Source organism: Pecten maximus, chromosome 12, assembly GCF_902652985.1.
Source record: "Pecten maximus chromosome 12, xPecMax1.1, whole genome shotgun sequence".
In the NCBI taxonomy this organism is placed as follows: domain Eukaryota; kingdom Metazoa; phylum Mollusca; class Bivalvia; order Pectinida; family Pectinidae; genus Pecten; species Pecten maximus.
The window spans coordinates 25,614,926-25,629,430 of record NC_047026.1 but is presented as its reverse complement, the minus strand read 5'-3'; the positions used below and the strand labels follow the sequence as shown (position 1 = coordinate 25,629,430).

General features: G+C 34.9%; 1 protein-coding gene across 2 annotated transcripts in view; it reads left to right on the top strand.

Annotated features, from left to right (window-relative positions):
* Nucleotides 1-13,479, top strand: part of LOC117339980 (pleckstrin homology domain-containing family A member 1-like) — a 42,234-nt gene extending 28,755 nt beyond the window's left edge. The window contains exons 12-13 of one of the 2 annotated variants that reach the window (XM_033901708.1): nucleotides 444-536; nucleotides 6,866-13,479. In XM_033901708.1, the coding sequence (XP_033757599.1) occupies nucleotides 444-536; nucleotides 6,866-6,940 (168 nt within the window). In that variant the 3' untranslated portion in view covers nucleotides 6,941-13,479. Of the gene's footprint in view, nucleotides 1-443; nucleotides 554-6,865 lie in introns of those variants that run through there. The other variant, XM_033901709.1, reaches the window with a different exon arrangement.
* The last annotated feature ends 1,026 nt before the right edge of the window (nucleotides 13,480-14,505 follow it).

Below are 14,505 nucleotides of genomic sequence, written 5' to 3'. Positions count from 1 at the left end.
TATATATTGTGACTTTGCGGCCTAGTTAGTGCACAGGTCTAAATCGACCATAATTGGTACAGTTGTTAATTTCGTGATTTCTCAAATTATTTTTAAAAATGAAATAAGTTCTGGTTAATATATTATAAATCTGGTATATTGTATGAAGGTAATAGTTAATATATTATAAATCTGTTGTATGTTGTATGAAGGTAATAGTTAATATGTTATAAATCTGGTATGTTGTATGAAGGTAATAGTTAATATATTATAAATCTGTTGTATGTTGTATGAAGGTAATAGTTAATATATTATAGATCTGGTATGTTGTATGAAGGTTATAGTTAATATATTATAAATCTGTTGTAAATGTAATATTGTACCTAGGTTATGTTTCCTTGTTATCACTGTCTGTTAATTATATCCATTTTTTTTGTAATTAAGTTTATGTTTTATATTTACAGTCATCAGGAGACCAACAAATGAAAGATCCTGCCACGGAGGCGTTTGATATGGAGAATTTTCCCGTCACCAAAGTCTACCCCCACGGGGAATGGGTATGACCTCTCACCATCTGCTGCATGGAATTTTGTCTAGTTATCTCCCCCTTGTTTATCTTGTGAACCCACCTGACACTTGAGGACGGACAAAATCACGGAGATCAGTGATACAGTCTTCAGACAATGATATAACTTTGGGGGGGGGGGGGGGGGGGGGATTTATTTGATATTCTTCTTAAATGCTCACTGTTTGTGTGCTATTGTGGGGGGGGGGGGGGGGGGGGGGGGGGGGGGGGGGGGATTTATTTGATATTCTTCTTAAATGCTCACTGTTTGTGTGCTATTGTGACCATCAGTTTCATTTTTGATAAAATAAATTAAGATATAAGATTAATATAAACACATTAAGTCTCATAAATAATCATTATTGTTTTGATTTCAGTACCCACCATCATTAATTATTTAAATCACTTAACATCAGTCCATCCTGTGAACAAATTTTGTTCTTTTTGTCCCTATCATCATACCATGTTCAGTTTTGAAACTTTTTAGAATAAAAGTACTATTTTTTACACAAAGTAAGAAAAATGAAGGAAGAAGAGAAAAGTAAAACCTACATAAAGAACCAATAAAGAAAATACAATGGAGCTTTTAGGTGATCCCTCTGGGATCTGTTATTGATGTTTATAAGTACTAGTGAAATCCTATCATTGACCAGTTCACTTCAGACACAGTTGGATTTGGTAATGATTAAAACAAATGAGTGCCTCAATAGTTAAACTGATGAAAGAGCAGATGAGAGAAGTCCCCTGAAAGAAGGACATGAGATCCTGAGATATTATATTCTGATTGAAAAAGAAATTGTTGATGTAAGACGTAAAAGTTTGAGGATGAGGATCTGTTCAAGTCGGATGTACCTCTCTGCCCTGATATACTCCCCTTGATAAGGCCGACGATAGTGGGTATAGAAGTTTCTGGTGGTATTTTGTCAGTTGTCAGACGTGTTACAGCATGCTTTGTTAGTTTATTTTGATGTTGTCTTGTTGATTATTGTTTGTTATTAACAAGCTGTATATTGAATGCAATATATGTAGAGTAGATTTGCTTACTTTTATTTCGTATGTTAAACCATACAGATTTCCCAAAAAATGACAATGTTGAACATGTAAAATGTACAGTTGCCCAAGAGATTAAGTTTGCCAAAACTAGACTGTGGAAATAACTCCTGTTATATATGAGGTTTTGTTCTGTTAGACTTTAATTTTAAATTATGCATAAAAGAACAAACATTTTAGCATGCTCCCAATTAACACTTTACCGTCAACTATAGAATGTTTGAACTGTCATTAGACCGTCACACAGAACAAAGCTGAATCGATTCCTAGAAGAGTTTTAAGGGGAGGTAACTGTTGAATTTTAGAGATATTGGTGAAGAAGATACTTTATTTTTCTGCAATAAATACTGCTGTTTGTTGGATAAAACACTGTTAGAATGTTCAGTAACCTATAAAATGTGTATTGCGAATTTTATTTAGCTACAATTAATATCACAAACTGTCTCATTTTTTCCTGATTCAGGGCTAATGAATGTTTTATTTATGTTATACATGTATATATATAGTACTAGTTAGTGCTAATTATCGTCAAATCATACACTATACTTCAAATCAATATGACAAAATGATTTTTTGACAGTGCTCATTAGATTTAAACATGATCATTGCTTGCAATATATAATGTTATTTGTGTTGATTTTTACAATATGCTATTACCTACACACAATCATATACTATTGTACTTTAATGTTTAGTGATAACAGTGATTTGTATCTAGATATAAGTAGATATATATTAGTTAACGAGGTCGAGTGGGAATTATTGTTACTTATAAAGTAGTGTGGTTTTATCAGCATTATTTAGTTCAGTATTACACATCAATGTGGTGTTAGGTTTATGATCACACACTCGTAGATTATATATAAAAAGTTGATGGTATGATACATTGACCTTCACAATGACCTTATAGAGAATGAAAAGGAATTCAGAGATATGTCACCATTTGTCATTATCATCAACATACTGTTTGTATATATTCTACAATTAAAACAACGATCGGTCAGTCATTATCTAGATTATTTGACAGTGTGTATTGGATTAAAACCTATTGTATTACCTTGTTAAGCCAATAGATTTCAGCATAAGTACAACATTTGTAAGTAGATGGTTTTAAGTTTGTATATTGGGTTTTGTCTTGGTGACATTATAACTTTTGAGATAATAAAAAATCTTATTAATGTCTGAATTCAGGTTATTAGGACATCAACTATAAAAATCATTAAAAAAAAACACTTTTTAATTCTCTCATATGGTCATGATTATATCAATTTAAGCTGAAAGTATGCAAATAAAACCTGAATTAGTTGACGCTAGTTTTAATTGGATGCTTTTTAACTTGCACTGTCAACTTAAAATCTATACTATTTTTAGAAGAATTTTTTTTTAATCTTATGGCTTCTTATTTAATCCTTATGTGCATGGAAGACATGCTAGCTGAATTGTAACACATAATTGTATTTTGTTTTATGTGCACTTGATCATGCCATGTTATAGTCTTGGTACATCTACATGGATTAAATTGAAGATCCTCATTACCAAAGGCTCAAATTCATTAAAATGTTATTGCTAAGAGAAATTATGTTAATGATACAAAGTAGATATGTATTAGACGCAGTAGATATGTATTGGACGCATCTTGTTTTTGCCTGATTTCACACATCCTCAAAGTTTCAGGGGTAATGTTCACACGTGATCAGTGATCAGGAGGATATAATTGGGAAATGTGAAATCCTTGGATTTTGAAGTACCTAGATTAGAAGTACATTTTTATGAAGGGAGATAACTCTAGTTTAATCAACAACATCATATTGAAATGGATGCATGAACAATGAACAATTTGAAGGTTCATATCATGATTTTTTACGTTTGTTATTGGATATTTACATTTTTGTTATTTGTCGAACCTCGAAGTCTTATTGATAGTTGCAAAAAACACATACATATTCATTCAAACATTTCAAAATTTTCCTTAAAGTTGAAAAGTTTCACAATGAAATCAGAATACTCAGCCAAACATGAAGGTTTTTGATTATATACATAGTAACAATAACTTTTTTTATGTTTGTTTAAATAGAATGGGAAAATCTAAAATTAAAATGTAAGTTTGAGCTTTAAAAGACACTATCTCAGGTCACTGAATCAAAGGAGTTGATGGAAGGCCTGATACGGTAGGTGTATATCTGAAGATTTTTAAATATGATGTAAAGATATTGGACATTGATCGATAGTAATGTTCCTTTTGAGTGCTGTAAATCAGAATATCTCATAATCATTTGTGAAGTAAAAAGTCTACAAACCACTAAGTTACCATATCAGTTTTGTGTATATTTATAGATTAGTTACTGATCTCATTGACGACTTGTCCTATTGTGAAATCTTATTCATTATACATTTCCTTATATTTAATTAATTAGTCTGTGTTGGTGTTTATTTGAAGTTTCTATAATAGTTTTATCAGCTCTCCTGATTAAAAAAACTGGTGAGCTTACACTATGGTGTGGCATCAGTCAGTTGTCTGTCAATATTTGTCCCATCTGTGACAAAAAGTTACAGAAAAAAGACTGGTATTACTTATCCACCGCAAGCATCAACCTTTCATTTAAAGTTTTTGAACAAGATATAAGTCCACCTCAAGCCAACTTAAATCACATAGAGGATATCTCAGCACACCATTCTGTGGTCTGGTGACTATAAGGGAAGCTGGGTGACTGTTAAAGTTTTGTGTTTAGCTCAGTTTCTCAATAAGCCTTTTTTTCCCAAACAAACCTGGTATATGTTTGTATTGTAGTATGGACATCCAACTAAACCTATAGATTATATTAAGTCTTTTTAGTTTTGTTTTTTTTGTTGTTTTTGTTTGTTTTTTTAACTTTTAGAGCATTTCAAATTCACTTGTTCACTAAATAAGTTTTAGGTCAAGTTCTATAATAAAGCAGATGTAGTTTCTTCTCACTTTTCATGAAGAATAATTTTGTTTGGGGAAAACATCTTATTTAGATAAATTTTGAGCATAAGTGATTTTGCGTAATTTTAAAAAAATTTCCTTTGTAATTTTTCAATTATTACAAATATTTAGGTCACCTGAGACAAAGTCTCAAGTGACCTATTCTAATCACCTTTTGTCCGTCGTTGTGCGTCGTCCTTCGTGCGGTGTGCGTCGTCCGTCGTCCACCGTGCATCCGTAAACAATTTACATTTTCAACATCTTCTTCTCTACTCTCAGACCCTGGGGTCTCACATTTGCCCCTGGGGAGGGGTAAACTTTACTATAGTTTATATAGGGAAATCACATTTTTGACTATTATTTGTTGAATTTCTATTGGAATTCATTCTAACTTGGGTAACAATAGCAGCATCATGCCAAGAACTGTCTGTTAGGAATGTTTGTAATATCATAACTGATAATGCTTATCCAGTCACTGAAAAATTTAGGTGAGTGATACAGGCAGTTTGGGCCTCTTGTTATTCTCTTTTTGTTCAAATTTGATGGAAGTGTTATGGTAATGGAATTGTCCATCCATTCATCTGCCTGGCATAAATTTTTGTTTGTCCAGAGATCTGCATTTTTTTCCCACTGATCTCTTTGAAACATGGTTTGCATTATAATCATGATATGAAGTTGTGTTTCTCTGAAAAGAACTTTGATTCGACAATTTTTCCAAAAATGATCACTATTTGTTTATTTTCGTATTTGGTTTTTGTACGGAGATCTCCTACAATTTTTGAACGATTTTTTAAAATTTGGTTGGCTTTATAATCATGATATGTTGTTATGTTTGCCTGGGAAGAATTTTGATTTTTTTTTTTGTAAATGTCATTGACCTTTGCTGATTTCAGTATTTGATTTTTGTCAGAAGATCTACAATTTTTGACTGATTTCTTTGAAAGTTGAAGTACGTTATAGTCATGACATTCATGATATAAAGTTATATTCCCCTGAATTATAAAATTGAACATTGACTTTGTAGTGAAAGGTGAGATTTATGGCATGCAGCTAGCCACTTTTAGTTTATGAACACTAAGGGTATTTAATGGGCGTATAATGTTTATATGATACTCCTGTTTATATTAGATTATCTTAGCACTGCTTTTTGCCTCATTAATACATGAACAAAGTTTCAATGAGAAAAGTTTACAATTTTTTAATTTTTAAAAAAAGCAATAATAATAATGTCAAAAAAGTGGATACTAAGCTGTATGTAGTCTCATGTGTTGCTTTTCTTACTTCACTTGATTACAAACAAAACAGTCCCCAAGTGTTGCTATCAATAGTCAAAGTCTTTTCTGATGAGGAAGGATCAACCAATTAAAATTTCAGAAAATTGATTATTCCCAGCTCTGTGATTGGTTGAAAAACATCATTGATGTGATAGGTTGAAAGATATTGTTTATCAGTTTTCAGCTCTGTGATTGGTTGAACAATACAGTATATATGGAATACAATATGGCCTAAAACTTGATAAACATGTAAAAAGAATAAATGAGATATGCCAGAACAACTGGTAAGGATGTTTGTTTCTGCATTATAGGCCAAGAAATTAGAATTAGTGGTAAAATAAAAAATATTAGGACTAAATTTTAATGTAATCCCTAATTTATTCAATGTCTCTTCTACAATACATTAATTGTTATGACCACATGTATCTCAGAGAGCATGAAGCATCCCAGCTTCACTGTGTCCTGTTCATGTTTTGCATGTATTTTAAAATAAAACCACTTATTCTCACAACATGTAGTTTTTTGTTGTATATTGTAGTTTGAATGTGCTTCTGTGGTTTAACTTGCTGGCTGCTGTTCTGTTGTGGTCAATTTTTTCTTGTATTGTTTTGCTCAAGGTCAGTGAAATGTCTAAAGTTACAAAAAAGATCATGCATACCTGGATTGATGAACAAAACAGAGAATGCATGGGACTGGACTAATTAAGTTTTGAACAGAGTAATAGAAAGGTTTCATTGTTAAATTCATTGTTATGCATCAACCAAGGTTGGGATTGTAAAAGGTATGTATTAAAGTTATCAGCTTGATGGAAAGTTATAATATGAAATTTCATGAGTTCAGCAAACTTTAGTGGAGTTCAGCAAACTTAATTGCTGCATTTTTATGCAAGATGTTCTCATTTTTATTTTTATTTTAATTATATATTTTTGAAGCCTGCATGTTTTGAATATGCATTAGTTAGTATTTAATTCAGTATGCATGAGTAGATATATTGATTTGATGTTTGAATTATTTGTTGATTGTATTGTTAAGGATTTTTATATTGTGTTGCAGTGTGCCTCAGATGATGCAGCAAAAACTGACAAGGACACAACAAGACAGAAGAAAAAAAGTTGGCTGCTATGGTAGACTGTTGCTAGGGTTACCAAAATGGTTGCCACCTTAATTGTGTCTGAAATATATGATACTATACACTACAAATTTATAGTAAAAGAGAAATTGTAAAAGTTAGAAAAAGTACCAGGAACAGATCCAAAATTTCAATAGAATACACTCAATTATAACAATGGTCTAAGTTATATCGTTTCACTCATCCAACATTTTGTTTATGTTTATTGAACCCGCCACTTTTTCTATAGATTTTACAGATAATGTCCCATTATAATATCCTCTTGTATCAGTCTCTGAGGTGAAACAAAGACCCAAACTTACTAATACTAGATATTGCTGTGAAAATGGGAACAGTTACATCAGTATTTCATTGCAGGGTAGTTGTGATTTCATTAGATAAACCTTACCAAATACCATAAATCTCATGAAACCGAAAGACTTCTCCCATACTTAGTGCGAATTTCACCAACGGATAATTTTTTTTTCAATGGCAATGGGTGCCACTGCATCAGTTTTATCCAAACTTAAACCAGGCAATAAACATTGTACTCATATTGCTGTTAAGGACTATTACAGACCCGTGTACAATTTGATTCAGCTGATTCATCATTTCTACGGAATTGCCAAACAATATAGATAATTTATGAGACATGTAGCAACTGTGGTGTGTATAGTCAAAAATGAGGCCAGTATTATATTTGAGAGTCCGTTGTCAAAATTAGCTAATCAGAATTATCAGAATTCAGTGTCTAGGTACAAGGTAGTTTTATGAACAAGGTGTTTTAAGTCAAGAAAAACCTGTAAACCAATGCTGTATCGTGGTGTACATTGTCTGTCCTGCATAATCTTTATTACTTAATAACTTCTTAAGATTCATAAGGTCCAGAATCATTATGTCTTGGCATATGAAAGCTCAATGTAGGGAAAATATTGGCATGTTTATTTAAACATTTAATGGAAAATGACCTACATTTAAAACGACAAAGGTCATACATTTCATGTTTTGGGCAATCAATTTTAATGAACCTTGGAACATATCGACTGATACGTTCAAATTCAAATAAAACAAACATTAAACAAGGGTGTCTAGTTTTAAAAGTAAATTGTTCGTATTGTTACTGCTTCGCTACCAATGTCCTTAGCAAGGCCTCCATCATTAGGTGTTTCCCTCGGCACATCGTTCGGTTGTCTGATGTCAAAAGTAGTGAGCATTCACATAATTCCCATTGTAGTGGGTGTACAGTCACGTCCTTCTCTCTTCTTCCCAATCCAATAGGGATATGATTCTCTGTACTGAAAAGCAGCATTTTGGTTTCAACCAGTTATATAAAGTGCACTAAACAGTGCATCGCTTGGTTTGGAAAGCCCCTATGCCCAACGTCTACAGGAAAACCCATGTCTGCCACCCCTTGTATCTGCATTCTGCCAGTAGTTCTTCATATCCGCTCTCTTTCCTCATGCGAAGCAGAACACTTCTCCTTCCGGGATGATTTACTTTGTTCAGGGGACCAGAAGACCTTGTCAGTGCCGAAGATATTTTGGTATTCCTTTTAGAAAAGCAAGTAGCTTCTAGTCTCCAGCTTAGTCCTTACCTATAAGTTCTTGTCAAAGATGCAAACCCGTTCCTCATCGACAGATTATTTCGATTTTCCATCTCCGAGTACCCCGTTGTGACTCCAAGAGTATCTCTCCCGAGAGAGTGGCTTGGTTATAGTATGTGGTCTAAGGTTCCTCTTCTGTCACAAGCTGGCAGTTAGCATTTTCGACACTGGTTCCTTTTTTTCAAAATTTACATTGACAGTATCATCTAGTGTCCAAGAAGAAACCTATTCTTCTTGACGGTACTTTGGGATCTCAAAAAGTGTTAAATCTCTGTAAAACGTCCCACCTTACACATGCCCCTTAATACTGCCCTAGCCAGTCGTCTTTCCTCTTCCTTGTATCAGATTTCCTTCTGGACCTCTTTTCTTCTTTCTCTTGCACTTCCTATCAATCCGTCTTTACCTGTACACCTGTCAAACGTAAGGACTCCACTACCGCTGCTGTAAAAGCCGTGTGAATTTATGTTAAGGCGTTTGAAGTGGTCTGGAATATTCCACTTGCTGCCTTACAGACACAGAGGTGGATCTGGTGTATATTCGACTAACGTAGATCTTAGCAGAATGTTCCACAGTGGCAACTGCTTTCAACCGTTGTTCCAGGGCTTGTTTTGGCTTATCTTGTATTTTAACATTGGTTCAAATCCTGAATGACCCTTTCCTAATAAACCATGATATCCCAGTAAGTTGTAAAGATTTAAGGTCACTAAAGTTCAAATATGCTAAATTTAATGATACAGGACGGCACACAAGATCCCTTTCCACGGACTATATAGGTAAATACAGGCAGTAGCGTCTCGTGATTGGCCTTAACAGTGTTTTAATTGTTTTGGTACTACACGTATTTTTAACCTGCACAATACAAAAACAGATTAGCGATACTAATTATTTGGACTTCTTGTCTTCACCAAATTTATTCTTGTCATTATCAAGTTTACTCTTGTCTTTATCAAGTTTATATTATTGATTTTCGATATCGCGGTCATTACGGTTTGCCAGTGATAGAAAGCCATAGTCAAATGTTTTGTCACAAAAAGGCAGATAGTACAAGGTTGTGTGCCTTATTGAACCGTTATTATGGCCCAGCTAGGTTCTAGACTGGTGATTTAATCTTTATACAAAGTGGCACGTCATCATAGTTAGATATGTCATTTCTTCAAACCCTGTTTTTTAAAGTGACGTAGATTTTTTCAGCGTCTGTGTACAACATTAATAGGTAATGCTACACTAGTGGTTGTCGGTCAAAATACTCAATTACGTGTGGACTGTATTGGTACAGGGATATTGGTTTCTGGATACACACTATATGATTTATACTCGCATGTCAATTAAGTCTTCCAGAACATTTAATTGCTTTTATTTTATTTGTTTTAAAGTAACAATCAAGTCTGTCAAAACCATTTATGATTACCAGTGTCTGATATTTTCCGTATTATTAAGATTTTAAACAATGGGTTTTAAAAGATGCATTGTAGATGTATGTATGCATATATGTTTTTCCTTACTATGGCTACAAACCACTTGTTAGTAATGAGGGGTGGGCTGGGGAGATGCCTGGTCTGGATACACTTTTGGTCGGTTCCTTGTCCGGATACACTTTTGGTCGGTTCCTTGTCCGGATACACTTTTGGCCGGTTCCTTGTCCGGATACACTTTTGGCCGGTTCCTTGTCCGGATACACTTTTGGCCGGTTCCCTGTCCGGATACAATTTTGGCCGGTTCCTTCCCAACTTAATTCTTGTTCCTTCGCCTTTATTTACCCCCACTCCTGTCGAGCTTGCTGCCGGTTCCTTCCCTTCAGTTATCTCGGCTGAAATCTATCAATTTTACAAAGGTTCCATGACATATGTTAAATTCTCTTTACTTTGTGAGATATAATCTGAAATCAATTTCTGAGGGAAAGCAATTTGGAATTAATATTGCTTGGAAACCGTGCATTTACACAATATACGTAATTTTCATATTTTCATAGCAGACATCGCAATCATTTACAGACAGACACTCTCCTATGACAGACCACGTCCTCTTACCCTGACATGTGTCGATGGAACTACAGATACCATGTCCTTATGATAGACCACGCCCCTGACCAAGCCTCCGTGACCGACCTCATTCCTGTGACAAACTAAAATATCATGTTACTGTGACAGTGGCTAAACCTGCCTTGCCCCTGTGACAAACCTCCCCCACGATGATAGTGACCACTTCCCAACCCAACCATCACCTTGTCACCTCCCTGGTAATGGAAGCCACATTCCCAATCTCTGAAAGAATCCGCCCCATATCAGTCACCAGGCCTTCATCAGACGCCATAGATAACATATACAAACCTCGTTTAAGAACTCGCCCCAAGACACCTAAGATAACAGACACATGCTTCGTTAGAGACCACGCCCCCGTGACAGTGACCACGCCTTCATCAGACACAATAGATAACAGAGAGACAAGCCCATTACAGAGACCACGCCCCCGTAACCGTGACTACGACCTAAAAAGACACCTTACATAACAGAGACAAGCCCATTAGAGAGACCACGCCCCCGTGACCACGACCTAAAAAGACACCTTAGATAACAGACAAGCCCCGTTAGAGACCACGCCAACATCAGATACAATAGATAACAGAGACACAAGCCAATTAGAGAGACCACGCCCCATGTGTTTGGGACCATGCCCCAGTGTCGAGGGTATGTTGAAGTGATTAATTTATTTCGCTGTATACTTTTAGATTTGTTTTGTAGAATATCTGTATAATAATATATGCATTGTGTACATGTTATTAAAATATGCTTTTTACAAATATTTAATCATTTTCCCCAAAAGAGCATGCATGATCTCATAACCTGCAATTCCCTTTAGAATTCCACAACGCTGTTTTGTTTTGTAAGATATGTTACTACACCAATACGAACCATATACTTTAATGAATATGTCTGATAGGTACAGGTGTGTAAAATGGCCTCCACGTGGACTGTTATCAGCTCTTAATGTAGATGTGGTAGTACTTGAACCATTGTACTATTACTTCGTTGTTATGCGATAGTGTCCTTTCTAGGTAGAAAAGGCCACTATTCCCTAACAATAAGTATATTTCGAATTTCGGAAGAGCTGTCATACCAGGTAGTTTCCACTGACACTATCCGTGCGTTCCTTTATTGGGTTCGTACCAGTTGTACCGATACTAATCGGCTGTACTCGTAATGGAACGCGGCGTACCAGTAGAGCCGAACCGGTTCGCTTTTTATGTTTGGAGCGTATACCTTGAAGAGAAGGCCGCCATCTTGGAAACTCACCTAAGATTCAATTGCGTTTCATTATATGTTACCGAACCTATTCAGTACAACTGGTACAAACCAAATAAAAGAACACGCGGTATGTCACCTGGCTAAATACCTCCAAAAGGTGTGAAGCCTGTGTTCGTGATGGAGGTATTTTATGTTTAATCAATGAGACTATGCTTCCGATGAAATCATATTTTCATGTCATCATTGAGCCCTAAACATGAGGTCTTCTACTTAGGTCTTTCGTCACCTAAACAACTGTACAGACCGTTAAACACCCGTCACTGCCGTTTCATATTGGTAAACAGAAAAAAAAAGCATTCTCAGAAAATCCATGCTGCCATGAAATCAGGGAATGGAACCCGACCGGGTTTTAATCCGTCTTTTTTGCCAGATGTATGTTAATCAAACCTGACATGCAGGATTGATAAAAAAACATGTACAATATGCATGTACAATGTAGTTAAAATCATGGTATATTCAATGACTATACGTTACATTTAGTTTCATTTTTATAACTCCAATTAAGAGACACCTTTTTCAACCTTTGGTTTTTCGGAGACTGCTGTAATTGTTGCGATCAAATCAAATCCTCTCCTGGACAGTTCGGTCCTGCAGTGCTAGTTACCTGGACTAGATAATGTCTTTATGTCTAGAACTGTTGTATGTATTGTTTTTTTTATTTATTCTGTGTGATAACACGTGTAGTATAACATGTTATTTGTTGTTTCAATGTCGTTTTAGATAAATTTCTGTGCTTGTAAACTTTCCAAATTTCCCATAATTATCCACATTTATTGCACTTCATACCGTATAAGGTAGGTGACGACCATCACCATATTACTAGATACATGGAATGCCTCGATATTTTTATTGGAAGGTGTAAATGAGACAATATTAAAAATTAAATAACCATGTAAGATTCATAGAGGTGTTAATAATTGAAATTTACATTCTATCAACTAGATTTAATGTGTCGCCTCATTGTGATATGATTTAGGGTTAACGACATTCTAATCTTCAAGGTTACCGATTTACTTCCCTTTGTTCCAGTTTGACAGCTGACGAGGGCTGAGAATTTGGTTAACCCTAACTTCTAAGCATACACAAGGATATCTCAACCCGAAGGGAAATCTATCCCGTGTGTTGAGATACCTCTGTTTACATGACATGATATTACTTATCGCCTACACATTCCTGGCGTTAAATTCCTCAGTAATATAAAGGAGAACTAAATGACACCATCGGTGGCAAACAATGATGACGTTACTTCATTGTCATATGGTTGCATTGTATGCATGAAGTGATGACATAGCCAGTGGTGACGTTTTCAGAATAAGGATGCGTAAGAGCTGTCTTTTCATCGGTAGGGAAAGACAGGTTTATCTCTTCCCGGCAAAAATATTGAATGTACCTGTGATGTGTGGGAGAACGATGTTTCGGTAATAAGGAGAGATATTGTATATTTGAACTTAATGATTCCCGTTAATTTAACCCCAGAGTTCATGTAAAGTTATGGTGTTATTGTGTAAGCAGCTGTGAAGTGTTTTATGTTTTTAGAATATGGCTTCACCATGTGTAAGATATATGTATTTTATGCAAATTATATTTATTTTCAGCAATTTTGTCATGCCTGTGTTATATTTTGAATAAATCTTTGAAAGAAGATGTTATCGAGGAGAATTGGTTTGTCTTTATTTATACAATTAATTAATTATGGTTGAAGTGAATATACATGTATGCTGAAGGGATGATATTTTTTGCATATTATCTTTTTACATATTATGTTCAAGTTAAGATTAAAACGTTACTTCTGGTAATTTTCGATTATTTACAGGGTTAGATATTTACCATATATCAATGCATAATTAAAAGAAGCATTAAAAATAATCAGATTTTCAAAGGAGCAGGGGCAATACTGAGGTGTAATGGCCTTTCAAAATGTCAATTTATAATTTCATCACGATGCCTTTCCTTGCATACTTTTGGTTTATTTACTCGGTGATTTTGCTGAGGTAGTGGATCTGACGATGAGTTAGGCAGTTTGCTGTCCGTTGTAATATATATACATACCTATTACCTCAATATTATGACAGTAATACAACCATTAAAAAAATAACATGCTGTAGAAAAACGCGACACGTGGGAGGAGGTTTTATCATAACAAAGACTTGTTCCACTATTTATCACTATGTCCGTGCCAGATGCCTTCAATAACATTTGGAAATACTCTGTTTCCTTGTGCTATATGAAGTCCGTGTTCGATGATCTTTGGTATACCTTTTGTTCCGTTATTACAGCCCTAGTTCTCATTTTGAGAATGTGAATAAACCCAGATTGGCTGAGAATGTGAATAAACTCGGATTGGCTGAGAATGTGAATAAACTCGGATTGGCTGAGAATGTGAATAAACTCGGGTTGGCTGAGAATGTGAATAAACTCGGATTGGCTGAGAATGTGAATAAACTCGGATTGGCTGAGAATGTGAATAAACTCGGATTGGCTGAGAATGTGAATAAACTCGGATTGGCTGAGAATGTGAATAAACTCGGATTGTCTGAGAATGTGAATAAACTCGGATTGGCTGAGAGTGTGAATAAACTCGGATTGTCTGAGAATGTGAATAAACTCGGATTGGCTGAGAATGTGAATAAACCCGGATTGGCTGAGAATGTGAATAAACTCTGATTGGCTGAGAATGTGA